The 27451-nt window shown below is 36.3% G+C and overlaps 1 protein-coding gene and 1 long non-coding RNA gene across 3 annotated transcripts in view; both read right to left on the bottom strand.

The window, feature by feature from the left end:
* ADAMTS2 (ADAM metallopeptidase with thrombospondin type 1 motif 2) overlaps nucleotides 1-27451 on the bottom strand; it is a 301090-nt gene that overhangs the window by 50647 nt on the left and 222992 nt on the right. For both annotated transcript variants that reach the window (XM_026696557.2, XM_087924326.1), the window contains exons 6-10: nucleotides 18062-18218; nucleotides 15074-15179; nucleotides 10979-11122; nucleotides 9554-9686; nucleotides 7682-7795 (exon numbers count right to left, since the gene is read on the bottom strand). In XM_026696557.2, the coding sequence (XP_026552342.1) occupies nucleotides 7682-7795; nucleotides 9554-9686; nucleotides 10979-11122; nucleotides 15074-15179; nucleotides 18062-18218 (654 nt within the window). The remainder of the gene's footprint in view (nucleotides 1-7681; nucleotides 7796-9553; nucleotides 9687-10978; nucleotides 11123-15073; nucleotides 15180-18061; nucleotides 18219-27451) is intronic.
* LOC148126916 (uncharacterized) lies at nucleotides 26463-27085 on the bottom strand. Its single transcript, XR_015741424.1, has 2 exons — nucleotides 26865-27085; nucleotides 26463-26716 (listed from the first exon to the last, which is right to left on the bottom strand). It is a non-coding gene; the product is annotated as an uncharacterized LOC148126916 (long non-coding RNA).

The raw sequence follows: 27451 nt of genomic DNA, 5'->3' as shown, positions 1-27451 counted from the left end.
TTGGCACAAAAAAAGTGCTTTTCTGGCATTTAATTTCCTCAGCTGTTGCTAAGCCAAAGTATTTTCTTAACATGCCAGCCATGCTCAGACTGCCGTGCATTTTACTAAAGGGTACTGGGAATAGGGATATGAAATCACAATAATTACATGTTTGTAGATGGGAGAGGAGGAATTGTTTTTTTTCTTAAATCACACATTTAATTGGTTATCATTCTGTTCTGTTTCACTAACATTGTTCCAAGCAAAACATCTGACAATGTTGAAGCAGAGAGCTATTTTATTTTTTCATGAACTTAATGGAGGGCGATGGAACTTGTTTTTATAAACATTCAGAATACTTGAAAACGAATGATCGCTATTTACCATAACTGAATTAATAGCTGAAGGAGCACTTAACATTAATAAAAAATGCACCAGTAAAAAGAGAGTTAATGTTTGGGTCTGGCAACTGTGTAGAAAGCATGTTTGTTACTCATTGTTTTATTTTATTTATTTATTTTATTTATTTTGTCAATTGTTTACAAGATAATAGGTATAAGGATAAACATAGTTATGAATACATGGATACATATAAGAAAAATAATAAAAAAAAGAAACAATAGGACAGGGACGGTAGGCACGTTGGTGTGCTTATGCATGCCCCCTACAGATCTCTTAGGAAAGGGGTGAGGTCAATAGTAGACAGTCTAAGGTTAAAGTTTTTGGGGTTTGGGGAAGAAACCACAGAATCAGGTAGAGTATTCCAGACATTGACCACTCTGTTGCTGAAGTTGTATTTCCTGCAATCAAGTTTGGTGCGATTAACCTTGAGTTTGTATCTATTGTTTGCTCTTGTGTTGTTATGGTTGAAGTTGAAGTATTCATTGACAGGTAGGACATTGCAATGTATGATTTTAATACTATACTTAGATCGGATCGAAGGCAGTGTAGTTCTAGATTTTCTAGGTCTAGAATTTCGAGTCTGGTGGCATAAGGTATTCTGCAATGAGTAGAGGAGTGGAGAACTCTTCTTGTGAAATATTTCTGGACTTTCTCAACTGTGTTAATATCAGATATGTAATGTGGGTTCCAGACTGATGAGCTGCATTCAAGTATTGGTCTAGCAAATGTTTTTTTATGGTCTAGTTATTAGTGTAATATTACCAGAGAAAAAGCTACGTAAGATTAGGTTAACAACTCTTAACGCCTTTTTGCTATGTAGTGACAGTGGGCTCTAGCACTTAAGTCATTAGAGATGAGTACTCCAAGATCCTTGACAGAGTTTGGGTCAAGGTCTTGACTATTCTGCCTGTATTTTATTTTTATTTTATTTCCTGCTCAAATCAAAACTGTTTTCATATAGCTCTGGAAAGATGGTGGTCTCCCGATCAATCTTCTTATCAATAGAATTTTTTTTTAGCAATAATATGCTTTCTGATTACTGTCTAGGATATAAAGCCTCTGTGTGAATGTATTTTTTTTTAATGAATAAAGTGATCCAAGGACTGAAATTCATTTGATTTCACACATACAAAGGAATAGTGCTGGTAACAGCCTACAGAGCTAGGAATGGAACAGTGGTGGGATTCAGATTTTTTTTACTACCGGTCCTGTGGCTGTGGCAGGGGAAGGATGCTGTAAAATCTCCAGTCAGAGGTGGTATTTGCCAAACTACTCAAAATTTTTGCTACTGGTTCTCCAGAACTGATCAGAACCTGCTGAATACCACCTCTGGAATGGAAGCCTTAGACTAACAATAAATGATGTTATTATGTTTTCAACCCACCTTTTCATTTATATACACTATATATAACATTCAAGGTGGCAAACATATCTAATATTCTTGTCTCCCATTTTCCCCATATCGGCAACATTCTGAGAAAGATTGGGTTGAGAGAGAGCAATTAGCCGAAAGTCATGCTAAGTCATTCATGCTTTCATACCCAAGGGAATTTAGAACTCACTGTCACTTGTTCTTTCAATCTCTCCCATTAAAATTTGGTCATTCAACCCACCAAATAGGATCCTGATAATTTTAAAAATTCTGAAAAATCCTTTAGAAGAGCATTTCTCAGCTGTATGTCCACAGCCACTACTGTATAGGTTTTTGGTTATTTGCCTCCCATTGATTGAGAAAAGAATTTAGAGGCAAATCACTTGACGGTGTGAGGGAGGGAGTTTAAAGGATTGTGGGTTTTTTTGTTAAAAGCAATCAATTATTTTTCTTCTTTACCACATCAAATCTGATTGTTTCTTTTCATCACAATTTTCCATCTGCTCCCACTCAGTGGTGGGATTCAATTTTTTTTGACTCCCGGTTCTGTGGGCATGGCTTGCTGGGCATGGCAGGAGAAGGATACTGTAAAATCCCCATTCCCTCCCCACCCCACTAATCTGCTTTTCAACTACGTTCTCCTGTGCAGGGAAACAAAAGAAGACCCAGCTGATCTGCTGAGACTCAGGAGGCAGAGAATAGAGGGGGGCAGGGTGAGTCAGAGGTGGTATTTGCCAAATACCACCTCTCCGAACTAATCAAAATTTCTGCTACTGGTTCTCCAGAACTGGTCAGAATCTGCTGAATACCACCTCTGCTCCCACTGTTCTGTAATTGCATTTTTATTTCTACGGGTTATAGAACTAGAAGGTTTGAGAACTCTTGCTTTAAAACTTTTTGTCAGGAAACTACTCAAATTGGTTGGTCAAAATAGTTTGGACTATTTCTCATTGAAGTGGGGAAAAAACTGTGTTTCCTTATATACTGAATAAAAGTTAAGTTTATTACAAAGAGACCAGGGGTCAGATAGAAAGCAAATTTAATTTAACCATTTGTCCCTACATTATAGTTTTTGGTATGTAAGGAACTATTTCGTAAGGAAGCTCACTCAAACTAGGTAAATCATCACCCTTCAATCTGAAATGATATAATTTGGAAAAGAATTATTTTTCAGCTTTATATAAATTACATATTACTTATATTAAGTAATCAAATTATATCTTATAATTTGAAATATAAGTAATATAAATATATTATATTACTTATAATATATTTCAAATTATAAGAAGTAGATTTTTGCCAAGAGATCTGATACTGATCTACAAGCAAAAATAGAAACAACCTTGTTGCCATTTGCCATAAACCTAAGGTAATCTTTATTTGTTACTAATTTACATGATTCCATATGTAACTCTAATATCAAAGAAGCCATTACAATTAGCATACAGTTTAGTGCATGTATAAGCTTATCACATTATATTAAACTGCGACTGAATAGAAAAGGAAAAAAACTGCATTTTTTTTCTGTTCCTTCTACTTCTACTCCTTCTACTTAGAAAATTTTCAGGAAGAATTGGATTAATAGTGAAGCATAGATCTCTGTGAGGCTACTGACTTGTAAAATCATAAGTAATCTCATGAAATTTACTTAAGTATTTACAATAATTGAATAGAAGTAAATTGAGTCTAGAGATTTCATTCTTTGTAAGAGAAAAGATAACGTGGGATAATGTTTTCCTGGAGACTGGTGTGATGAGAGATGGCAAGAAGCCTAATACATAATAGTGCATTAGGGCTAATAGTGGTAAAACTCACCTGACAGCAAAATGTTTAAATATTTACTAATAGGCTGATTGATATGTTTAATATGTAAGTTTAAGAGTAGAAATGAAGTTTATTCATATATCTTAAACATAAATAAAGGTTAAAAGGCATCAAAAAGTAAATACGTAAAAGATGGGAACACCTGCAAATAAATTGCAGCAGATAACACAAAAAACCTGCAGAGAAACTGAAATTGAATAGGATAAAAGCATTACAAGAATTCTTAAATATTTTAATAACTATCAGCTGGGACTCGGGAGGTCAGAGAATAGATGGGGGTGGGGCCAGTCAGATACCGGCCGGTATTTGCCATAAAGAACTTTAAAGAAAAAGGAAAGGACACCAGAATGGTAAAGGAAGAGGCAATACTGTTGGATTTTTATTCTTCTTAAGAATTTTTATCTGAGCTATTATAACAAACATTGGAAAGTTCATCTGAGGGCTACTCTATCAGAGGCATCGACAGGTTAATAATAAAAAAATTACATTATTAATAAAATATTTTGTCATATACTTTCTACCCAATGTTCTCTTTTATGTCGATCAATCAGAATAGAGCTGAAAGGGGCTTTAGAGGTCTTCTAGTCCAACCCCCTGCTCAAGCAGGAAACCCTATACCAAGGGTGTCAAACTCACATTGTCACGGCTGCATCATGTGATGTATCGGGACTTTCTCCCCTTTGCTAAACCGGACATAGGCATGGCCAACACCTGATGCAGCCAGCCTGCAGGCCGGGAGTTTGGCAGCCCTGCCCTTTCCATTTCAGACAAGTGACTGTCCAGTCTCTTCTTTAAAAACTCTAGTGATGAAGCACCCACAACTTCTGACAGCAAGCTATACCACTGGTTAATGGTTCTCATTGTTAGGAAGTTTCTCCTTAATTCCAGGTTGCTTCTTTCCTTGATTAGTTTCCATCCCTACTCATGCTCTTTCCTTAATAACTGAAGCATTAGCAATTTCCTTTCACCTGACAGACATCCAACCAGGGGTGCTAATAGAACACCCTCAGAGATGCATTGAAAACTGTCTGCAATAATCAGGGTTTGCAGCAGCCACCTTCAAACTGAAGTGATGATTATCACACAGAGCTCTCAATAGGGTAACAAGCTGCTTAAGAAAACTGTGTGTTTGCTTTAGTGAAGGAGCTGTTCCTAGCAGAAAATTCAAATCAAGAGGTTGAAAGGTCAGGGCCTGTACCCAATATGTCTTCCCTTCTGCCTAATGGTACAGCTGACGATACCATTATTTCTTACTGAAAATATTCTATATGTCCATTGTTGGAATCTTTCTCTTAAAAAATAAAGACTAATTTAATTTCCATCAGGATTTATTTAACCCATAGGTGTAAAAAATACACTGATATTAATATTGGGCCATAATTTGGTACTATATAAGTAGTATTTGCTGGCTGTCCCAGTCCTTACAGACTCAGCAGTAAACTTCAAAGCACAAAACATAAATCCAATCCAGAACAAATTATAAAAATTCTACAATCAACTAAATCATTGATATGATTTATAAACCATATAAACCATATAACAACTGGGAACAAATCATGTAATCAACCTAAAACAAATCATAAAAATTCTACCATCAACTTAATCATGTGGGGATAAATAGAGATTTTTCCAGTATGAGAAATGCAAGGAATATGGAGGTTGAATGTGTTTGTGGGAAAAGTGTATTCCACAGTGTCGGGGCTTCCATAGACAAGGCCCGTTGCCTAGGCAATATTCCATGCACATTTTTTTTTTACAGGGAGTTGGGAGGGAGGGAAGGAAGGAAGAATTCTCAATGGGAGTTGCTCAGATCAGAGAGGCAGATTCCATTTGGATAAAGCATTCTTGATTTAATCAGTAAATCTATTAAGACTATTAAGGCTATGCAGATTTTTAGGAGATACCTCTCAATTCAATTAAGATAAGAAAACAGACAGATTCTCCCACTCTTAGTAAATGAATCAATGTAGGAAGAAATAGCTGGGGAGCCAGTTGAATGAAGGGGCTTGCATTACCTCTAGAGGGAAAACAAAGTTGACCTGAATATAAGCTGAGTTATTTTCCAAAAGCTAGCTTGATCTTTCCCCCCCAGCCCATTCTGACTGAGCTAGGGAACAAATGAATCAACACATATTTTCAGTTTACAGGACCTTTGCATCAAATGAAAGGCATACTTGCAAGGGGAGCACCATTTCCCATCTTGATGGGTTTTCCTTCTCTTGTTTTCCCTCTTCTCCTTCCCATCCCTCCATTTATTCAGCAGCTAATAACATCATTAAAAATGCATGCACTCAGGCATGTAAAAAATCACATACATGAAAAGTTAAAGAGCCCTCCAAGATGAGATTGGTAATCTTATACCGATAATTTAAATTTGCTCCAGTAAACTTTTCTCTTTGGCATAATCATAGTTTTGTCTTTAGCATGTTTTTGAAAATGGCCATAATGTTGTTATCTGAAATAACAATATTGTGCTCTACAATAGCAATAAATACATTTCCCCACAAAAGGAAATGCTGCATTGCTATTTTTGCTTTTATTACCCTCATTACTTCTATTTATTTCTTCTTCTTGAGGGTCTTAATAAACCATGAGACTCTTTTATTAATCTGCATGACTGCTAATGGGTGTATTGTGGAAAAGGAATAAAGCTTTGCTGTAGAGTTCAGAAGTATTCGGAATACTCTTATTAAATTATTTAATAAAAGGGTTGTTTTAGAACTGACACAATGGGACCTTCATTTCCATTTCTGCTGTCCCCAGTGGAACTCCAAATTTGCTTCAGAGCTGAAGATCCTCAATTTTCCAGATTTCATCCTTGCTTTACCTGCAGGCAATTCAACTGATAGGCATTTGGATGAAAACAAAACCAGATAAGATCTACCCATTGAGTCAGCAGTATAATGCAGTGGTGGGATTCAAATTCTTTTACTACTGGTTCTGTGTGTGTGTGTGTGTGTGGCTTGGTGGCATGGCAGGGGAAGGGTACTGTAAAATCTCCATTCCCACCCCACTCGAGGGGAAAGATACTGTAAAATCTCCATTCCCTCCCCACTCCACTAACCTGCTTTCCAGCTCCATTCTCCTGTGCAGGGCAACAAAAGAAGACCCAGCCAATCAGCTGGGACTCGGGAGGTCAGAGAATAGATGGGGGTAGGGCCAGTCAGATACTGGCCGGTATTTGCCGATTCTTTGAACTACTTGAATTTTCCACTACTGGTTCTCCAGAACTGGTCAGGACCTGCTGAATACCACCTCTGGTATAATGGCATTGTGAGAAAGAACTCGGGAAAGGGGTTGAAGGGGTGCTGTCTAGCAAATGGTCAAATAAGAGACAGCATATCCCCCAGCTGGACAATGGGTGAGGCAAGAGGATCAGAAGGGACCCACCCTAGTTTTTTTCGGGCTATAAAGAAGACAGCAGGAAAATTGAACTTTCAGACTTGCAAAATCCTGTTAATGTAAACTTTACCATAAAGCAGAATTAGCATATCAGGTCCTGCTTCCTGTGTGGTCTATCTGGCAAGGCTAAACAGGAGGGTCAGTTCAGGTCTAGCAACAGATTAAGGAAATGATCAAGCACTATTCCTTTAATTCCTTGGGTTTAATGCACTAATAATGAGGAAAGGCTATTCATAAAAATAAAATGAATGATAGAGCTGAATGGGATTTTTGATACTTTATGCCTATGCAAAACAAAGAAGATAGAATTTTATGCATCTGTAAAGTGGTGAATGGGGCTTTAGACATACCGAGAGGCAGATTTTTGTCCACTACATATAGTGTTGGTAAACAAAGGTCAAAGTTCTTCCAATTTTTCTGGGAATTCAAAACATACATTTTAAATAGTTAAACTCCTAATTTCCTGCAGGCCATATTTTAGTTATGGTCATGTTTACCCAGATATACATTATTAAGCAAATATTTTAAACTCCTCTGTCCTTTTACTCCCTGATCTTTTAACTCTTTTTGATGGAGATACTGTAGCTTCCCATTAAACCTGAAGAGCATCTCTCTCTCTCTCTCTCTCTCTCTCTCTCTCTCTCTCTCCCTCTCCCACCCACTCTTCTTTTTCTATCTGAGACATGAGTCAAAGCTTCTTACCTTTCCAGGAGCACACATAGTTCCATCCAACGGAGGTCCTTTCTTTGTTTTGCAGAAGTAGGGGTTATCAGGATGACTGCACCACAGCTGCTTGCAAGGATCAAAGGTGCGGAACTAGAAAAAGTATTTATATTACTAATGGCTTCTTCAAAGCTTCTATGCAATTACATTTCTGTTGGCAATTAGAATACATTACTGCGAACTACCCTTGAATATAGAGGACAGTTAGGGCTGAACAAAGAAAAGGGTGGTGCTGGACACAGATCTACAAGTATCCTGATAACAGCTCCCATTTTGCTGTTATTTGAATTGGATCCTCTCAACCAGTGGTGGGATTTAAAAATTTTTTACTACTGGTTCTGTGGATGTGGCTTAGTGGACATGGCAGGGGAAGGATACTGTAAAATCTCTGGTCAGAGGGAGTATTTGCCAGTTCTTCGAACTACTCAAAATTTCTGCTATCGGTTCTCCAGAAGTGGTCAGAACCTGCTGAATACCACCTGTGCTCCCAGCTAATTCTTCTTTAGTTAGACTCTATGTGAATTTTGTAGTTTGTTTCCATTATCAGTTTGTTTTATGAGTTTTGTAAATGCATTATCTACTTTGAGGGGGCTGAACAGTCTAGAAAATGTTTCTTATCTACTGGTACCTACTTATCTATCCACTTATCAACCTTATCAGGACAGAAAGACATTGATGGTTTTGAAGATACAGAATATTTTACTGATAACTACAGGCTTAAACTAGACATGACTGCTATGGTAACATTATAAATATCTAGAGCATCCAGAAAAGAAGATGATCAAATGGAACAAAGATTACTTATCACAACAGGCTATTTTGCTCAGACTATGAAAAATCCATGGCTAGTCATTTTTTTTCTCAACAGAAAACATTTCTTACTCTCTCTTCCTCCCTCTCTCTTTTCCTCTCCCTCTCCCTCTCCCCCACCTTCTGTGTACACATGCCATATGTTTTGTGGAGAATGCTCTTCATCTGGAAAATCAAATTAATTCCATGCCAGAATTGGGAGAGATTGTCTTCCTGATTGCCAGAATTGGGCTGGGGACAAGAAGCTCTGTTTCAATTATTTACATACCACAGAAAGCCTCAGAAAGCCCCTGAGCCAGAAAAAAATAGTATAGTGTTAAGTTTAAGTTACCTAACAAAAGTCGTTGGTGGCCAGCTTTGCCTTAGGCAATCTTCCCGTGGATTTGGTGGCCAGCTTTGCAGTTAATAACCTTTCAGAATCTGAAGGACCTTTCTTTTCAGTAGTAATTTTACTTTACTGTTTTTTATTCAGTTTCTGACTGTTGTTTCAAAAACGTTTTAAATGTATGACACTTTTTGCATTGCAGCTTCCAGATTGCTTTAAATGGGAGGGGAGGCTCTTATCCAACTATTGTTTTGTAAATTTCTTAGGATTTGGGGGAAACAAGTCTGGGCATAGATAAGTCATGTCAACTGCTTTTGGATAGTACATGTACAGATTAACAGCTGCACTCACTAAATAACTATGATGGGTCATTAAGTACATGCATCTAATTCCCTCCTACATGAGGCAGAAGAGAAACCTTTATTCAATCAATCCCTGGAATTCTGGGAACTAATTGTAATAAAAGCCTTTTTTTCCATAGACCTTTTATTTCCAAAACCCTCTAATAAAATTATAGCATCATAATTGTTAGTATTCCAGTTTTTTGAAAACAGGATGTTTACACATCTTTCCAAGACACCTCAAAGATTACCAGTAAGCTTTGCTCTGTGCCTGTCAGCCATTTTGTCCATCTTCTGATGCTCCCTTTTAAAGTTATTCAGGGGTGCTTTCAAAGGCCCTGGATAACGGCTAGCAGAGTTTGATTAAATACTCACAGCTGTACACATCATGTAGCTCAAACCAAAATCAAAGCGGCACTGCTCATTCATGGAGTAGTGGAGTCCCGGTAGTTGAGGAAGGGAAGGCCAATCATGGTCAAAGGGATCGTCACGCAAGCAATCGTAGGAACTGCAATGGACAAAAGTCAGTGTCACACAAATGGATGTGGGAGGTTTTAAGTATTTTGAGTTTTGGTCCATGATTGCTCCAAGCATAATCAAGGACATGCTTTCTCAGAAATGAGTTCAGAAAGTACACTTCATATTTAGATATATCAAACCCAGCATTCACTTTAATAAATTAACATCTGAAACAAGAAAACATTTATTATAGCCCTCAGTTATAACTCTCAGTTGCAAGGAAATTCTCTCTCTATAATAAATACCTTGAGAGCGTCATCTGGAGAGGAGAAGAATAATTTAAAAAGAAGTGGCTATAAGTAGAGATGAAACTATTTTCATATGCATATTAAGTTTATTGGCTGTTATTAGCCTCATCTGTTTGGTAAAAAAAATGACTGGCATTTAATGGAAGCAGTTTACATTACATAAAAATGATTGCTATAATAATTTCATTATGTCTGTAGCCTTTCTTCAGTTTTATGCTGTGATTCTCACTTCTTTTTTTCTTTTTTTTACATGTTGCTAATGGATATATAAGAGCGAAAAAAATAAACACAGGGACAAAAGCTTGGCAAATGGAGCATATTTGATGCTACAAAAAAATCTAATTGTATTTTCATTTCAAAAATTATACTAACATGTGTTACTTAAGCAAGAGTTTAGTAACAGGGACCAATCTGGTTATCTAACAATATGAATTACCCCAATCTTGGATAAATGAATTCAAAAGTGATACCCCTCCTTAAAAATCACAAAAGCAGAGGTGCCAATTATAAGAATCCTAGTTATCATTCACAATATTCAGGGCATATCCCTTATTTTATGTATGAAAGAGAGCACCATGCTGTAACAGAGAAAACTTTTATTCATCAATGACCCTTTTCTTTGCCAATGTTCTTTTAAAAACATAAAACAGAGTTTTGTTATTTAATAAATGTAACTTTAAGGGGACTGGAAAGATTTTACAAACATGTGTTTTAACTAATAAAACAACGATAGGATAAAAAAATTGATTAAAAAAATCAGAACTGAGAAGAAGCTTATTCTGAAAAATTAAACGATGTAGCTGCTTACAAAATAGTCTCAGTATATCCTTACAAAGCAATCCAATGAATGGTTATTTTGAAGTGAATCTTATTTAGTTCAGAGCAAGTAAATTAGTCCGGGATAACAAATTTCATTTAACTTATATAACATTTTCTAGCAGGAAAAATTTCTGATTCAGCACCATGCTTTCTAGCTTGTGAAAGGGTGCCATACGACTCTTGAGAATGGATCCTCTTCCATCCTTGTACTCACTGCAGGTATCGGTTCAGTTCCTGTTGGCTGCATCGAGACCAATGGAAACGATGGAATGCAGCCTGGACCAGTGGTGCCATTATACTTCCCATCCGCACTTCATCCCCACATCGATTCCCTTGGCCATCATGTTCCATGCCTAATCTAGAAGAAAATGAGTCAGAACAAAAGGGAATGCTTTAAAAGAATTAATGAAAGCAGCTGTTTATTCTTCTTGTGATGCATTTGTTCATGGTTTAGTCTGATTTTTCCAAAGTTGGACTACCCTCTCACCCCATGACTACTGTAGACAGCATGGCTTCTGCTGTGAAGTCTTGTGAAATCTGTACATCAGGACACTGGTGAAAAGTGGCTTAATTTACTTTGATCCAGGTCAAAGACGGGTAGCAGATCCCACTGATCTGCTATCCAAGTCTACATCTTGAATATTAGCTCCAATGGTATTATGATGTCCTGGCTCCTGAAGCCTGAGATGGTTGAGGATGTCAGAATAACATAATAGCAGAGTTGGAAGGAACCTTGGAAATCTTCTAGTCCTGCTCAGGCAGGTAACCTTATACCATTTCAGACAAATGGTTGTTCAATTTCTTCTTAAAAACTTCTAGTGTTGGAGCATTAACAATTTCTGGAGGCAAGTTGTTCCACTGATTAACTGTTCTAACTGTCAGGAAATTTCTCCTTAGTTCTAGGTTGCTTCTCTCCTTGATTAGTTTCCATCAATTGCTTCTTGTCTTGTTTTCAGGTGCGTTTGGAGGATATATTGACCCCCTCTTCGTTGTGGCAACCCCTTAGAACTCCCTTATGTTTTTATGAAGATGCCTTCTAGCGCCCCATTTATCTTTACTGCTACTATCACTCAATCTAATCCAATACTGCCCTGCCTTTATACTGTATTGCAATGTTGATTTCTTCTCTTGTTTGTGGGAAGCCTTAAAAATGCTCTGCTGGCTAGCTGGTCAATAAGGTCAATGTCCTTATTATGCATCCCATAATCGGAGTGTGAATGCTTCAGCTGATTGTTATTCATGTGTGCGGGGCACTGCCTCATTTGACCAAGTGGCAGAGAACTTTATCTAATAACGTGTCAACACTGCCTATTTTATTCCTTGTTGAGGAGCATGCACTAAGAGTTTAATGTGAATTCTAATGCAGATTCCTTAGGATAAATTCTTGTACCCTAACATTGCTGACATCTATGTTAATGCAGGAAATGACATTTCCCTTTTGACCTTGTTATGTTTACTTCACTTTTCAGTCATAAATAATTACAAATGCTAGAGGAGAAAGCAGACAAATCATGCACAGGTACAATCTTAAGAATCCTAATAAATCAGGATTTTTAAAAAGGACAGGAAGCAATCAGTGCATAATATAAAAAACAGGATTGACTATCCACTAAATAGAAAGTGTTGGGAGAAATATATTTCCAGAAGTTTTTCCCCCATGAGACATTAAAGGTTTTTCAGTTCAGGAAACAAAAAAAGCAAATGCTAAAGTACAATAAAATCCCGCCTGAGAACATCAGGTTCAAATTCTCAAGAATGGTGCAGATAAAACACCATTCTTAACTGCTGCTGTGCAAGTTAAGTAATTTGGTAAACTGTGACCATAAGTTATTTCCATATCAAGCAAACAAAATACAGGTAGCCCTTGACTTACTACCACAATTGAGCCCAAATTTCTTCTTGTTAAGACAGTTTTGCCCTCATTTTATGACTTTTCTTGCCACTGTTAAGTGAATCCCTTCAGTTGATAAGTTAGAAACCTGGTTGCTAAGTGAATTGGGCTTCTCCATTGACTTTGCTTGTCAGAAGATCGCAAAAGGTGATCACATGACCCTGGGACATAGCAATGGACATAAATATGAACCAGTTGCCATGCATCTGAATTTTGATTTTGATCACAATTCTTGCAAAACATCTGATCTACCAGAGTGGGCTGACTCTTTACTGCTTAGTGTTTACACCCCCTCCCTTTTTTTGTTACAAAAAGCATAATTACAAAGCTTTAAGGAATCCTGGCATTTTGCCACTTTGAGGTTAATCTTATGCATACAAGTACAGGCCTGTTCTAAAGACAACTTTCTGTCCACACTTTAGATGAGGACAGCACCAGTGTGTGGAGGGAAGCTTGGCAGCTTTACTAGTATCCTACTAGGCAGTCTACTCTCCGTATTTTTTCAACAAGGGGGAAAATAGGTTGAGTCAGCGGCTCTCCTTTCTTTCAAACATGAATGATGACCAAAAGACAATTTCTTTAGGAAGGGTCAGTTTGTGGAGGCTCCCATCTCTATTTAGATCAATGTTTTTCAAATTTGACAACTCTTAAAGTTGGCTGGGGAACTCTGGGAATTGAAGTCCATACATCATAAGTTGTCAAGTTTGAAAACGCTGATTTAGATCCCTTCTGTTCCAGAATAATCATAAAAAAATGGGAGCCTTCACAGGAAAAGATTGTGCCCTGCTGCAAATCTTCATCTTCCCAAATAGAAAACAAACATCAGGAATATGACAGAGGGGATGTGGACTCATTCCCTTGTTTTCTCCCTTGTGCATTGGTGACTCTGTGTCTTTCTGAAAAAGAGGGTGAAAAAAGTTAGAACTATTTTCTACACAACACATTGGTTCCAACAATGCACTCTCTTTTCCTTTCTCAACAATAAAATATTTTATGATGCTATTGTTGGCTAGAGAAGAATTCAAAACATGAAAAATGTTTGCAAAGGTTGGGGAGTTATTTTTATAAGACCGTGGAAAAGAGTTCCTTTCTTCACCCTCAGTCCACATGCAGAGGGTCACCAAAGGAACCAGAGATGATATTCTGCAGGCTCTGACCAGTTCTGGAGAACCGGTAGCGGAAATTTTGAGTAGTTCAGAGAACCGGCAAATACCACCTCTGACTAGAGATTTTACAGTATCCTTCCCCTCCCACGCCCACCAAGCCACGCCCACAGAACTGGTAGTAAAAAAAATTGAATCCCATCACTGAAGGGAACCATATCATCAACTTATTCATTTGGCTGGGCAAAGTTACTGAACTTCAGAGAACTTCAAATAATTTGCACTAGATAAGAAACTATTCAAATCTGATGTATAGACCCCTCCCTACCTCAGATATACTCAGAAGTAAGAAGAAGAGCAATAAGGGTTCTAAGTCATATTACAAATGCAAGCTGTACCCCCATGGATAATGGCCACAATCTGATTAGAGGCGATTTAAAAACCAATTTACTAAAACGTAATGGGATTAAACTGAATACATAAATAATGAAGAAGAAATGAAGGTGTCAACTTGTATCCTGGCAGAAGGAAAGTGGTGGATTATAAAATTGGGTATTTTATAATTAGGTATTTTATAATTATTTTATAATTAGGTATTTTATGCCTAAATTATAACACAGTGAGGGCAGGAGTGATGGACTCTCTATTAGTGGGGGTTTTCAAACAAGGGAGAGATGGTTATCACCTGTTATAGATAATTTAGTGAATTCCTGCACAGAGCAGGAGTTGGGCCTTGACAACATTTAAGTTCCATTCCAATTCATATATTCTAAGATTCAATGAATCAATTTTTTTCTTCCTGAAGAAGACTCCCTGTACAAATGGAATAAAGTAATCTGTAACTGCATCCTTTTGATTGTAAGCCCTGACTCTCTCCACTGAAATGACTGAAATCATATCCCACCAAACATATAACATGCAGGATTATGACAGCAGTGGTGGGATTCATTTTTTTTTTACTACCTGTTCTGTGGGCATCGCTTGGTAGGTGTGGCATGGCTTGGTGGTTGGGGCAGGAGAAGGATACTGTCATTCCTACCCCACTCCAGGGGAAGAATATGTAAAATCCCCGTTCTTTCCACATCTCACTAACCTGCTTTCCAGATCTTCTGTGCAGGGCAACCAAAGAAGACCCAGTTGATCCGGTGGGACTTGGGAGGCAGAGAATAGATGGGGGCAAGGCCAGTCAGTTCCAAACTACTCAAAATTTCTACTACTGGTTCTCCGAACTACTCAAAATTTCTGCTACTCCAGAACTGGTCAGAACCTGCTGAATACCACCTCTGCATTACAGCTATTTGGAAGTGCTACTTACACATGTCCAGTTTCATGGGCTACAACAAATGCTGAGGAGAAGCCATCTTCATGATTAAGAGTACAGCTTCGAACTGGATGACACATGCCAGTAACTGGAGCATAGCCTGTTAAGGAGAAGATAAGACACTAATGAAGAAAAGGGAAATCAAGCTCAAATAACTATTTAAGAGCACCAGTCTCCAAGTGATCTTGCAACAGATGTCTTACCTAAATAAAAAGAAAAAGGAAAAGGAAAAGGAAATTTATTACAATGAATGGATGCTGTGCTCTGAAATGGTAAGAAAATGCAGAAAGTTATGCTTTAAAAAAAAAAATGAGCCGGTAAATAAGATGAGCCTTTTATGAAAAAATCTTTACCAAATATATGTTTTAGAGAGAGTTTATATATATAAAAGCATTTTTTAAGAATATGATAAAACCACAAATATTTTAGGAAGAAATGTGTACAGTTGAAATATAATAAGAAATAAGATGCAATGGCTATAAAATGAGTGTGTACAAAATGGAAACTAATCAGAAATTAGGAATGTGCATCAGATTTTCCCAAATCAAAATTCTTTCAGAGAGTTTCACTGCTGAAGTGAATTAGGACCCTATTCAGAATAAACAATAGAAAGTTGTATCAGTGATATAGAATGTCATAAAAAGTACCTTTAAAAAGCTTTACCATTCTAATATGGAAAATGCCAAGGTGGGCCAAGACATGGACAAAAAACAGAATTTAGTGACTGACATTTCAGTCATTACAAGGAAGACTTCTTTGACTTTGGAATACTCTATTTTCTGATCTCTTTAGTACCTGCTTATAAGAGCAGGAATAATACTGAAGAGCATCTATGGACTAAAGGATCTGCGTGTGGCTAGCAAACCTTCCCAATCTGTTGTCCTTCCAACTAATCCACATTCTTCCAAAGTAATATTTTCCATTGAATAATAATCCAGTTCTTCACCTAAAAATGTGCACCTGTACTAAATTACTAAATATAATCCCAAACTTTTTTCAGCAGTTACTTTATTACTATTATTACCATGGTGACTGTTAATTTGCTTCCAAGTCCAGCACTGTTCAGTAACCAGCATATAAACCTTGCATCACTCAAACAATCACCCAGTTATGTAGATCAGCAGAATGAAGTCTTATTTTCAGGAATAAAATAAAACCTGTATATGCTGTTTATGAGAATAGAGTGATCTAATCACCCTTATGCAACTAAGTTACAAAATGACTCTCAAGAAAACAAAAAACTTGTGAGTGAAATTAAATCTGAAGACCTTACAATACTAGGTGAGTGCAACATTGCATTCAGGGAAATGCACACAATTCTGAACACAACTTAGGTAACTGAAACAACAACAACAGAGAAAAGTCAATATCCACATTTATTAGTAACTGGAAAGCCTTATAGATTTTTTGCATAAAACGGAAAAGGAATGAACTTGTGATTAGGTAGATTATATAAAGAAGAGAGCTATAACTTTAGTGAATGAGATTAAAATATAATTGTATTTATAAGCTACTGTGAAGAATCAGAAGGCTCTTCTTTATGCCTTTATATCTTGCTATTCCCCTAATTTTCCCTATATTCTTTTCTTACTGTGCTTTTATTTTTTTCCTATTATTTCTTTATTTCTTTTTCACTCTTTCTGTTCAATTTTTTGTGCAGTTGTTGTTCTTATTATTGTTCTTAAAACCTTTCATACAAATTAAATATTTAGAAAAGGTAACTGAAATTGAAACAGCAGGTTGCCCAGCATTTAATTATGAATGAATTTCCTGCTAACTTTTAACCAACTGAGCCGACCATGAATTTAGCTGGAGAAGAAAGGATTGAATTGTACTTTTCAGTCATGGTGTTTTGTTTCCTTTTTGTTTTTATATTCCTTGAGAAATATGTGGGCATCATAGCTAAAAAAAAAAATCTTGTAAATGAAATATGTTCTTCGGTTCAGAAAAATATTTCAAGAAATTACTATGCTTTCCAACTAAAACATCTAAGATCTATATCCCAAAGTAGTTGCACTGCATTTGGCAAGGCTGTTAACTTGCAAGATTACTTTGGCTTTGTTAAGAATAAGAATATTCAGAAATCCCTGAACACAGAAGAGTAAAGCTGAAACCACTTGACCCAGGCCAATTACAGAGAAACAGATATGGGATGAATACTCCTTCTAAGGCTGTGGGAGGAACACACATTATCCTGCCTTCAAGTACTGTCTGAACTGATAGATTAGTTAGTAGCCCTTTGTTGTGTATCACATAAGACATTATCCTCCAACTTGGCATCATTTAGATGCAGAAGTCAACTCTGAGAATTCCCTACTCAGCATGCTACCTGCAAAAAATTGAGAGGGTGCCCATGTTAAGATGACTGATGTAGGCAAACCCTTCCTTATCTGTTTAAACTATCTTCTCCATAAACATGAAATCAAGGAAAGAGAAGCCATTTAAAACATAAGATTATGTTGGTGACACCCAATAGTATAGATACCCAATAGCCTTCAAAGGTTTTAGCTGTTGGTGTGGAGAAGGATAGACCACAGTATGTCTCAGAGATATTACATGGCTCTTTGACTAAATGGTGGCAAGCACAACAACTCCAGGGGTTCAATGGGAGAATAGTGGAGGCCTGCATAGGATCTATAGAATGTCAATTGTCCATCTGTGCCTAGTAGCAAAGTATTAATAATTGATCCAAAGGCGCTTTTTCAAGAGGCAACTGGACTTTCTGGTTTTTCTTTGAAGGCATTTTGCTTTTCATCCAAGAAACTTCTTCAGCTCTGAGCTGAAGAAGCTTCTTGGATGAGAAGCAAAACATCTTTAAAGAAAAACCAAAAGTCCAGTTGTTCTTGAAAAAGCACTTTCAGGATAACCCCAATCTAGATGACTGAGAATCCCCATAGATATTAATAATTGAGATTTGTTTTTCACTGAATAGCCAGGTTAACAGTGCAAGTTAGATGGGGTGATTGGTAGCAGATTACTCACCTTGCATTCCAGAAGGTCCAAAGTCCTGCCTTGTGAGAAAAATTGCATGGTCATGATATTCTGCATGTCCAGTATCAGGTTTTTGTTGTAGGTAGGCCCAACGACACACATTCTCTAAACTTTGAGAAGGATTGCCAATCTCAATTAAACTCATGGACTAGAAAGGAAAGAAGAGGAAGAAAAGAGAAAAGAAAAGAAGTTAGACTGATTTTAACTAACCCTTTTAGTAATACACAGAAGATTCAGATGCACATTTGTTCCACCATAGAGTTACTATCCTGTTATGAAAATGCTGCATCCAGATTGAGATACCTGGTGGGTCCATGTAATTTATTATTCTCTGGATGAGGAATTCCACAGGAAATAGAATTATAGATGATATTAAACAAAAGAAAATTTATTTTTAACTCAGTTGTATATTGATGTAGGAACCTCAGTTCTAGAGCATCACCAGACTTATATACACATTTAGTAGATTTTTTTTAAAAAAAATTCTGAGTTCTGAAACAACATAAATATGAGGGCATTTTTGCTCTTTTAAAAACAATCATATATGAGACAGAGGGTAGCTTCTTAGACAGAGTTTATGTTCTGAATGCCCAACACACTGAGAAATTATACTACATACATACCACATCAATTGTTTATTTTATTTTTTACATTTTTAAAAATTGTGAGTGGGAAGGTCTGCTATTTTGGTATATCTTTTTGAAAGAACAGATTATAAATAAGACTTGTGTTATGACTTTTGGTACAATTTATGTAGCAAGCATGTCTCAATTGTCTATTACTATATGAGTAGCTTTTCTAAACCAATTACGCAAAAGAACATCATTTGTGTTTTCCAGTTCATTTATCAAAGTGGAAGAATAATTATGCTATAATATTTTCCTCCCTTCTTATCCATAGATGTATTTACCCTAATTTATGTAGTCATGTGGAAATAAACACTATAAAATTATATAAAATATCTACTTTGCCTCTAATATATTAGTAGTCAAGAAAACTGCTACAAGGACTATAGTACCAGGAGTAACGGCAGTTTCACAAAAGGAGCCGCGTTTCCTTTGGAAGATGACATTTGCATGGATAGATTATTAATCTGAAAGCCAAACTGATCAAACACTCTTGTAATTAGTTGAAACAGCTCTGTATTCTTCTGCAGTCTATGATTTAAAACAAGTTATATGCTTAAATGTTGCTAGAATACCACCGCGATTTGTGAAAGAGATATTGTGAAAAATGGAGCATAACTCTAAGGAACTAATGAAAGATCATACATTTTATTGAAATAATAATTACCGGGTTCCATTTTACAGAAAAGAGGGACAGAATGCAAAAGAAATGTAAGTTCTTCCTAGGAATTTTGAATTGTGGAGCTGGAAATTTTAGAACTCTGACTTTCTGTTAGGATGTTGAAACCACAGGAAGGAAACCAGATTATTCTTTGTCTATGTAAAAGGAGCCCTTTTTTGGGAAGCAGCAGCACTGGAAATAGCATTTGGTATGGTTCTTCAGACCAAAGAGTGGAACTTTGATGGGATTACGCCATAGATTGCACCCTCTTGCAGTTTTGCTGAGTGACTGTATCTTTTCAAGTCTACCTACCTCCGTCAATTGCACGGGCTCAATATCCATTGCCTTTTGTCAATTTCATCCCGTTTGTATGGAGATAAGTAATATTTCTTTCTATTTGTCACAAAAGGCTGACAAGAGCCTAGTTCCTAACAAGATAATGTAACATGAAGAATCAGACTCGATCATGTCATGTTTACAAGTTCAAAGTAAAAATAAGCTTTTGCTTCCTTTTGCCATCACAGGTGCTAAATGTGAGATTCAATCTATTTTAATTCTCCAAATGCACTGCTTAGTTGAGGTAATCAAGTTCAGCTTCCTTTTTTTTTTGTTCAAGCTCCAGAAATTTTTCTGTGACTCAGAAGTGACAGACACAAAACTGACCCAAATGCAATAGAAAGTCTTCTCTGCAGTGTGAGAATGGAATTCTCTGTCAAGAAAGATTTATTTATGACATTCTAAAAAGTCACATTTATGATATTCCATAACAGTTTGGAAGAAATTAAAAAGAACAAATAAAAAAGAAACAAAGCCAAATAAACAATAAGTAAGCAAACCCCCATCCTTATTGCTTATGAAAGTCATTTTATTGCCAAATGGATGTTTTGGGTTTTTTTTTTAATGTGGACTGACTCTGATTATTTTAAGCTATTTTTGTTTCTTGTAGTAGTCTATCATGCATTTTAGATTTCTATGATATATTTTAAAATGGCTTTATAATTTGCATACTGACCTATTCCCTTTCAATTGTACATCTACTTATTTAAAGTAAAGTGATACATTTCACTTTTGTAGATAACAGTAGAGAAGAGGGGGGGAAAAATGAGATCTGATCTAAAGTTGGTAGACAGTAATAATTTAATACTTGTGAATTTTTGTGATACCGAAAGCTATTTCACATGGCCTGGAAACATATCATATTATGTAATTAATTGCATAATAAAGCTAAGTGCTGTTTTCTACTGTTACACAACATAATCAATTCCATTTCCAAGTGATCTGAATGTGGAAGGAAAACTTCCCTACATGGTTTCGGATGAATGCAGAAGGCAGTTCCTCTTCCTCATGACTGACTGGCTGCAGCTGCATGCTTTCCCCACCTGAAGCCTCCTGCTGCAGCTGCGCTCCAGCCAAATCACTCTCAGCAGATTGCACGTCCAGTTTCTCTCCCTTTAACCTCCCCTCCCCCTTCACTTGGACTCACAGCCTCTTGACATTATGTGAAATATCTAGTAAAAATCATACTGTTGTATAGAAGTGCAGGGTTGGGTATAAAAGAAGGTAATCAATTAAATAATCCATAGTAGACATCCTAATTGGTATGTAGATCTCATTCATTCCCTCACTATAAGGGACACAATGGTGCTAATGCCTGTATTTTAGAGACAAAGATTTGGGGATGGGAGCAGGGGTTGGCTGCTCAAGGTTCGCATGGGTTTGGGTGAACCCTTTGCTGTGGCGATTGGTTGGGCCCGCCCACCTGCCCCTGCTTTAGTCTGTCCTTTATTTCTGCAGTTTTGAAGCTCAGCTGAGGCACGGCACAGCAGATTACCACGTCTCAGCTGTTTTACTCAGCAGTGTTGCAGTGGAATGTAAGTTTTAAAGCTGTAAAATGGTGGTTTTGTAATGTGCTGCATGTGCACAAAGCGCATACTCACCCAGTTGTGAAACCGGTGGAAGCCCACCACTGGGTGGGAGGCTGGGGAGTTAGGGTCATGTACTAGGTATGTAGTTTGAGATATCATCCAGAAATAAGCATGAACAACAATCTTAGATTAATTTTCAGGTACATACTCCTCATGGCATCATGCGATCTACCTAGCATTTGCTGAAAATCAGTTAAGTTGTCAGTTAACAAAAAGGTAACATCTGTTTACAAAAGTATACATTAGCCTCAACATCCAAATTCTTAAATTCATCAAAAGGATTCCTTGTATGTACCATACACTCTCCAGATATTACATGTTTCAATCACATACATTTCTTTGCCAGAAGTACATATCAGTGGTGGGATCCAAATTTTTTTACTACCGGTTCTGTGGGCATGGCTTGGTGGGCATGGTGTGGCTTGGTGGGAGTGGCAGGGGAAGGATACTGTAAAATCTCCATTCTTTCTGCACCCCATTAACCTGCTTTCCAGCTCTTTTTCTCCTATGCTGGGCAACAAAAGAAGACTAAGTCAATCAACTGGGACTCGGGAGGCAGAGAATAGATGGGGGCGGGGCCAGTGAGAGATGGTATTCCGAAATACTCAAAATTTCTGCTACCGGTTCTCCAGAACTGGTTAGAACCTGCTGAATACCACCTCTGGTACATATGAAAAGAGATATTTGAGCCACATATTCCATTCACCTTTTCCCACTTTTCTTCACTTTTGGATTTTGAATGTTCCAGTCACCTTTTCTCTACAGATTAATTTCCTTTCCATCTATCCATTCCATCAAACAGATTCCCCCTCCCTGACTGCATTCATTTAGAGTGTTCCACAATCTCCACCAAACTCATGTCTAATTCCATCATCACCATTCACTAGAGTGTACTATGTAAGCCTATGGAATATACCAATTTTACTTTGTGACATTGAGATCCAGTTTAGTGCGTTATTTAAGGCATTTGGCTAAAAATTAAGAAACAATCCCCAAGAATAAGACCAGAGGTGGTATTCAGCAGGTTCTGACCCATTCTGGAAAACCGGTAGCGGAAATTTTGAGAAGTTCAGAGAACCTGCAAATACCACCTCTGACAGGCCGAGCCCCCATCTATTCTCTGCCTCCCAAGTCCCAGCTGATTGGCTGGGTCTTCTTTTTTTGCCCTGCACAGGAGAACAGAGCTGGAAAGCAGGTTAGTGTTGTGGTTAGCCAGCAGCAGGTGCAGACGGCTGAGGTGTTGGAGAGTGAGGACTTGGATGAGGGGCCTGCATGTGATGCAGGGATGGGACCGGGATTATTACTCCTGCCTTTGGAGCTTGTGAAGGCTGGGAGCAGTGATGCAGAAGACCCAAGGAGCCTGTGCCCAATGCGTGTGCGCGCACAGGGCTGCTCGAAGGAAAGAGCAGTTGCAGCAGCACAGGTGACTCAGGAGTAAGGCTGCAAGGTGATGGCCCCTCCCTTAAGGGATAAAAGCCAGTCCTCGGAGATGGGATTCTTTGCAGGAAGCAAAGAAGTTCTTGCACTTCAAGTCTTGTGGAAGTTCGGACTATCCTGGTTCGTGTTTGGAGACTTTTGGTTTTCATTATTTCCTTGCAATTTTTTAAAAAAATTTTTTATTGGTTTTTAAAACAAACATAAACAAACAAAACATAAAAACATCAAATCATCTTCCATATATGCATATACAGTGTGCTGGTTGGTTTACAAATTGTTTTGTGCTTCCATTTCATAGTCTTCAATTATAATTACATTGTATATAATCTCGTATTTTCAATCAATATATTAAATACATTAAAATCATTATTAATCAATCATTTGACTATACTTTTATTCATTCATGTTTTCCAGAATGATCACATTTTACTTAATTTGTTTTATGACAATTCGTATTATCATCCCAGATCTATCCTAGAATCATTTTGTAGATATAATAAGAAAAGAATACATCTTTATATATTTATTATTTTCTAAAAATCTACATATTTCATTACTATATTTTATTGTCTAACCATTAATAGAATAGATCCCAAATTTTATAAAATTGTTTATCATATTGTTCTCTAATTTCAAATGTCAATCTACTCATTTCAGCACATTCCAATATTTTCTAAATGATTTCCTCCTGTGATGGTATTTTCTCATTTTTTCAGTTTTTAGCAAATACAATCCTAGCTGCTGTTAATACATTTACAATCAGGAATTTCAAGTCTTTACTATATATTTCAGGTAAAATTCCCAATAAAAACATTTCTGGTTTCAAATCTATATGCTTTTTTGTCATTTTTTCCAACCACGTATGGATTTTAGTCCAGTATTTTTTAGCATCCGCACAAGTCCACCACATATGGTAATATGAGCCAGGTATCTGATGACATTTCCAAAATTTTCGGATTTATTCTTGAACATTCTTGCTATTCTTGTCGGGGGAAAGTGCCACCTGTAAAACATCTTATACAAATTTTCTTTATATGCTGTTGACATTGTCATTTTATAATTTTGAGACCACAATTTTTTGCCATTTCTCTAGATCAATCCCATATCCAAAATTCTTCCCCCAAGCAATCATAGTTTCTTTAACTTCTTGTTCTTCTAGTTTAATTTCTAATAAATATCCATACAATTTTTTAATTACCTTTTCATCAGTACCTGTCAAAATCTTATCTAAGTCAGTCAGTTTATCATAGAAACCTTCTGTTTTAGAATCTTTATCATACCTTGAATGTATTTGCACTTATGAAAACCAATTCATCTTTATACCTTGTTCCTCTAGTTTTTGTATAGATTTAAGTTCACCCTTTTCATTCAATACTTCACCATATCTAACTGTTTGTTCCTTTTTGTATATTATAGGATAAGAAAATGCTTCAATAGTCGATAGCCAGACTGGAATTTTCAAATAACATTGTCTTTTAATCTTCTCCCAATTTAACCACAGAGACTCCCGCATATAATGTTTTCTAAAGTACCCCTGTGTTTTAGTTCCTTTATACCATAAAAAAGCATGCCACCCCAACAACAGGTCATGTCCTTCTAATGTCAACAATCTAGTATTTCTTAATGTTATCCATTCCTTAACCCACATCAAATTTGTAGCTTGGTAATACAACTCCCAATTAGGCAAACCAAATCCCCCTCTTATTCTAGCATCTTGCAAAAGTTTTAACTTTATTCTTGCTTTCTTTCAACACAATTTTATTTAAATCTTCAAAGTAGTCTTTTCCAAGCCTAATTGGAATTGTTTGAAACAAATATAAAATTCTGGATAATATATTCATCTTGATTGTTGATATTCTCCCTATTAATGACAGTTGTAAATTTTCCCATTTCGCCAAATCTAGCGCTATCTGCTGTTTATATTTGATATAATTATTCTCTTTTAGTGTACTGCATCTTGCTGTCAAGTATATCCCCAAGTACTTGATCTTATTCATGACCTGAATTTTCAATAGGATACTCATCTTCTAATGCCTTAGAGGCTAATCTTTTCATGGTATTTCTTTTCCTTGTATAGTCCTTTATCAAGCCTCTGGCATATGCCTTCATTGTATCCCATACATTCTGGATTGATGTATCTTCTTTTTTGTTTTCTCCATCCACTGTGTGAAATCTTTTCCCTTTAAAATAGTATTATTTAACATCCACCTAGATCTTCTTCTTTGTCCTTTCCATTTAATTGTCATTGGATTGTGATCTGCCCAAGTACTTGTTTCAATATTTATTTCTTGAATATTAGTTAACAATTCTGTTGACATCCATATCATATCTATTCTGGACCATGATAAGTGTATATTTGAGTAGAAGGTGTATTGTTTAGTTTTAGCATTTCTTTCTCTCCATGTATCTTTTAAGTTTATTATGTCTACCATTTAAAAAAAAGATTTAGGGAGAGTCTTTCTATTTTGCTTTATTGTTTTCTGTGTTGTGTAGTCCAGTTTATTGTCTACAATTCCATTAAAATCTCCCATCATAACTATATTAACATAGTCTAGTTCAACTATTTTCATATGTAATTTTTTATAGAATTCTTCTTTATTGTCATTCAGGGCATAGATTGCAATCAGGAGTGTTTTTGTATTATTGTCTATTATTTCCACCATTAATATTCTTCCATCATCATCAGTATAAACCAATTTCATTGAGATGGTCTCTTTAATATATAAAACCACTCCTCTTTTCTTACATTGTGTCAAGGAAGTGAATATTTTCCCTAATTTTGGCTGTATCAACAATTGCTCATATTGTTTTTTAATATGTACTTCTTGTAGGCAGATTATATCAAATTTTAATTTCTCTAATTTATGAAAGATTTTCCTTCTTTTAATGGCTGAATTAAGTCCATTTATATTAATTGTAATCAATTTTTTCTCTTCCATGGTTATATTTTGTAATTAGGTTTGACAGCTCTTGAGGATCTTGGTTCACGTTCTTTGGCTTCCTCCTTTCCACCTACTGCACCTTCCTCTTTTTCAGTCGTCATTTGGGAGTCCTCTTGGAATTCAATTAGTGAAATTTCTTTTCCTGCCTCTTCCTCCCCTCTGAAAAATTCTGTGTAAAATGATTCAGCTTTCTCAATTGAATCAATTCTATATCTCTGTTCTTGTCATGTAAACATTAAACCTTCTGGAATGAGCCATCTATAATTCACCTCTTTTTAAAGTAACAATTTGGTCAAGAATCGGTATTCTCTTCTCATCTCTCTCACTCTTCTGGGTACTTGTTTCAAGACCACAATCTCCTTATCTTTGTATTTCAATGTTTTCTCTCTTGCCACTTGCAATATTTGCATTTTGATGGCTTTCTTTGTAAATCTGATGTGAACTTCTCTTGGTAAGCTATTTCTCATCGCATATCTTGTGAAGACTCGATAAATATCATCTATTCCATCCATCATCTTCTCTTCAGTTATTTCCAGAGCTTCAGCCAATATTTCTATCATTATCTCAGCTAGATTTTGTCCTTTTTCTTCCTCTATGTTTGAAATCTAAGATAAAATTCTGATCTATCCATCTCCCATCTCAGCATACTACTTTTATCTTGTTCAACCACAGTTAATCTGTGGTCTTCTTGTCTTCAATCTTCTTGTCTTTTTGTTTATCTTCTGCTTCAATTTTTGGGAGTCTCTCATCATACTTCATCATCATTTGTTGGATGTTCTCCACTTTTTCATTGGTTTTTCCTGTTCTTTGTTCAATGTTCTCTGTTCTTTGTTCAATGTTCTCTATTCTCTTTTCAATATTCTCTGATCTTGTTTGAATATTTTGAATTCCTTGCATAATCATCTGCAGGGTCACTTTTTCTTGTTCTTTTTCTTGCCTTAATATTGTCTGTATTGAATGTTCTCCTCCAGATGGTGGAGAGGAAGAAGTGGAAGTTGAAGAACCAGGAGCTGTTAATTTCCTACTCATTTTGAGGAGTTCAAAATCTTCAGGTTCTTCTAAACCTTAATATAGTCGTAAAACAACCAATTGCAGTTCCAAATAAAAATAGTAGGAAAAAAGTAGAAGAATAGTAAGGAAAGAGAAGCCAAATAGTAATAATAATAGAAAAAGAAGAAAAAAATTATTCAGCTTCTTGCATACCTCAATCCAATCGGTTGGTTAGATGACAGTAAAAATTCAAAAATGAAGGAAAAGACCATAAACACACCATGAACACACACAAAAAAGAAAAAGGTGTAAAGTCCTAAAAAAGGCGAAAAAGTGAAGAAAAAAGGCTAAAAAAGAAAGGAAAAATTCTTCAGGTTCTTCAACACCTTAATCCAATTAAGAGGTCTCAAATATAAAAGTATGCATAAAAATAAACCAAAGAAAAAAGAAAAGAACACCTAATATGGAAGGTAGATGGAAAGACAAAAATACCAGGAAGGGAAAGAAAAGGCTACTTCCTTAAAAAGAAAAAGAAGGGAAGCATTAATACTAAAGCTTTTCCTTTAAAATAAAAAGCAGACGCAAAAATTTAACTTCCAAAGACAAGAAAATAAAAAAAAACAAAGACAAGTTCCAAAGAGCCAAAAATCCAAATAGCTATTGCAAAAAAAAAGGTAAACTGATGAGGAGGGGTAGCACAGCTTAAAAAGAACAAAAAGAGCACACTGCCCTTTGTTTAATTATCCCAGGTTCTTGTTGTAACTCTCTTCTCCAAAGACTTATCCCCTTTTCTTTTCCTA

Source organism: Pseudonaja textilis, chromosome 2 (genome assembly GCF_049901715.1).
Source record: "Pseudonaja textilis isolate UNSWEBS1 chromosome 2, rPseTex1.2, whole genome shotgun sequence".
NCBI classification, from domain to species: domain Eukaryota; kingdom Metazoa; phylum Chordata; class Lepidosauria; order Squamata; family Elapidae; genus Pseudonaja; species Pseudonaja textilis.
Note: the sequence above shows the minus strand (reverse complement) of the source record. Positions and strands in the feature narration are given on the sequence as shown.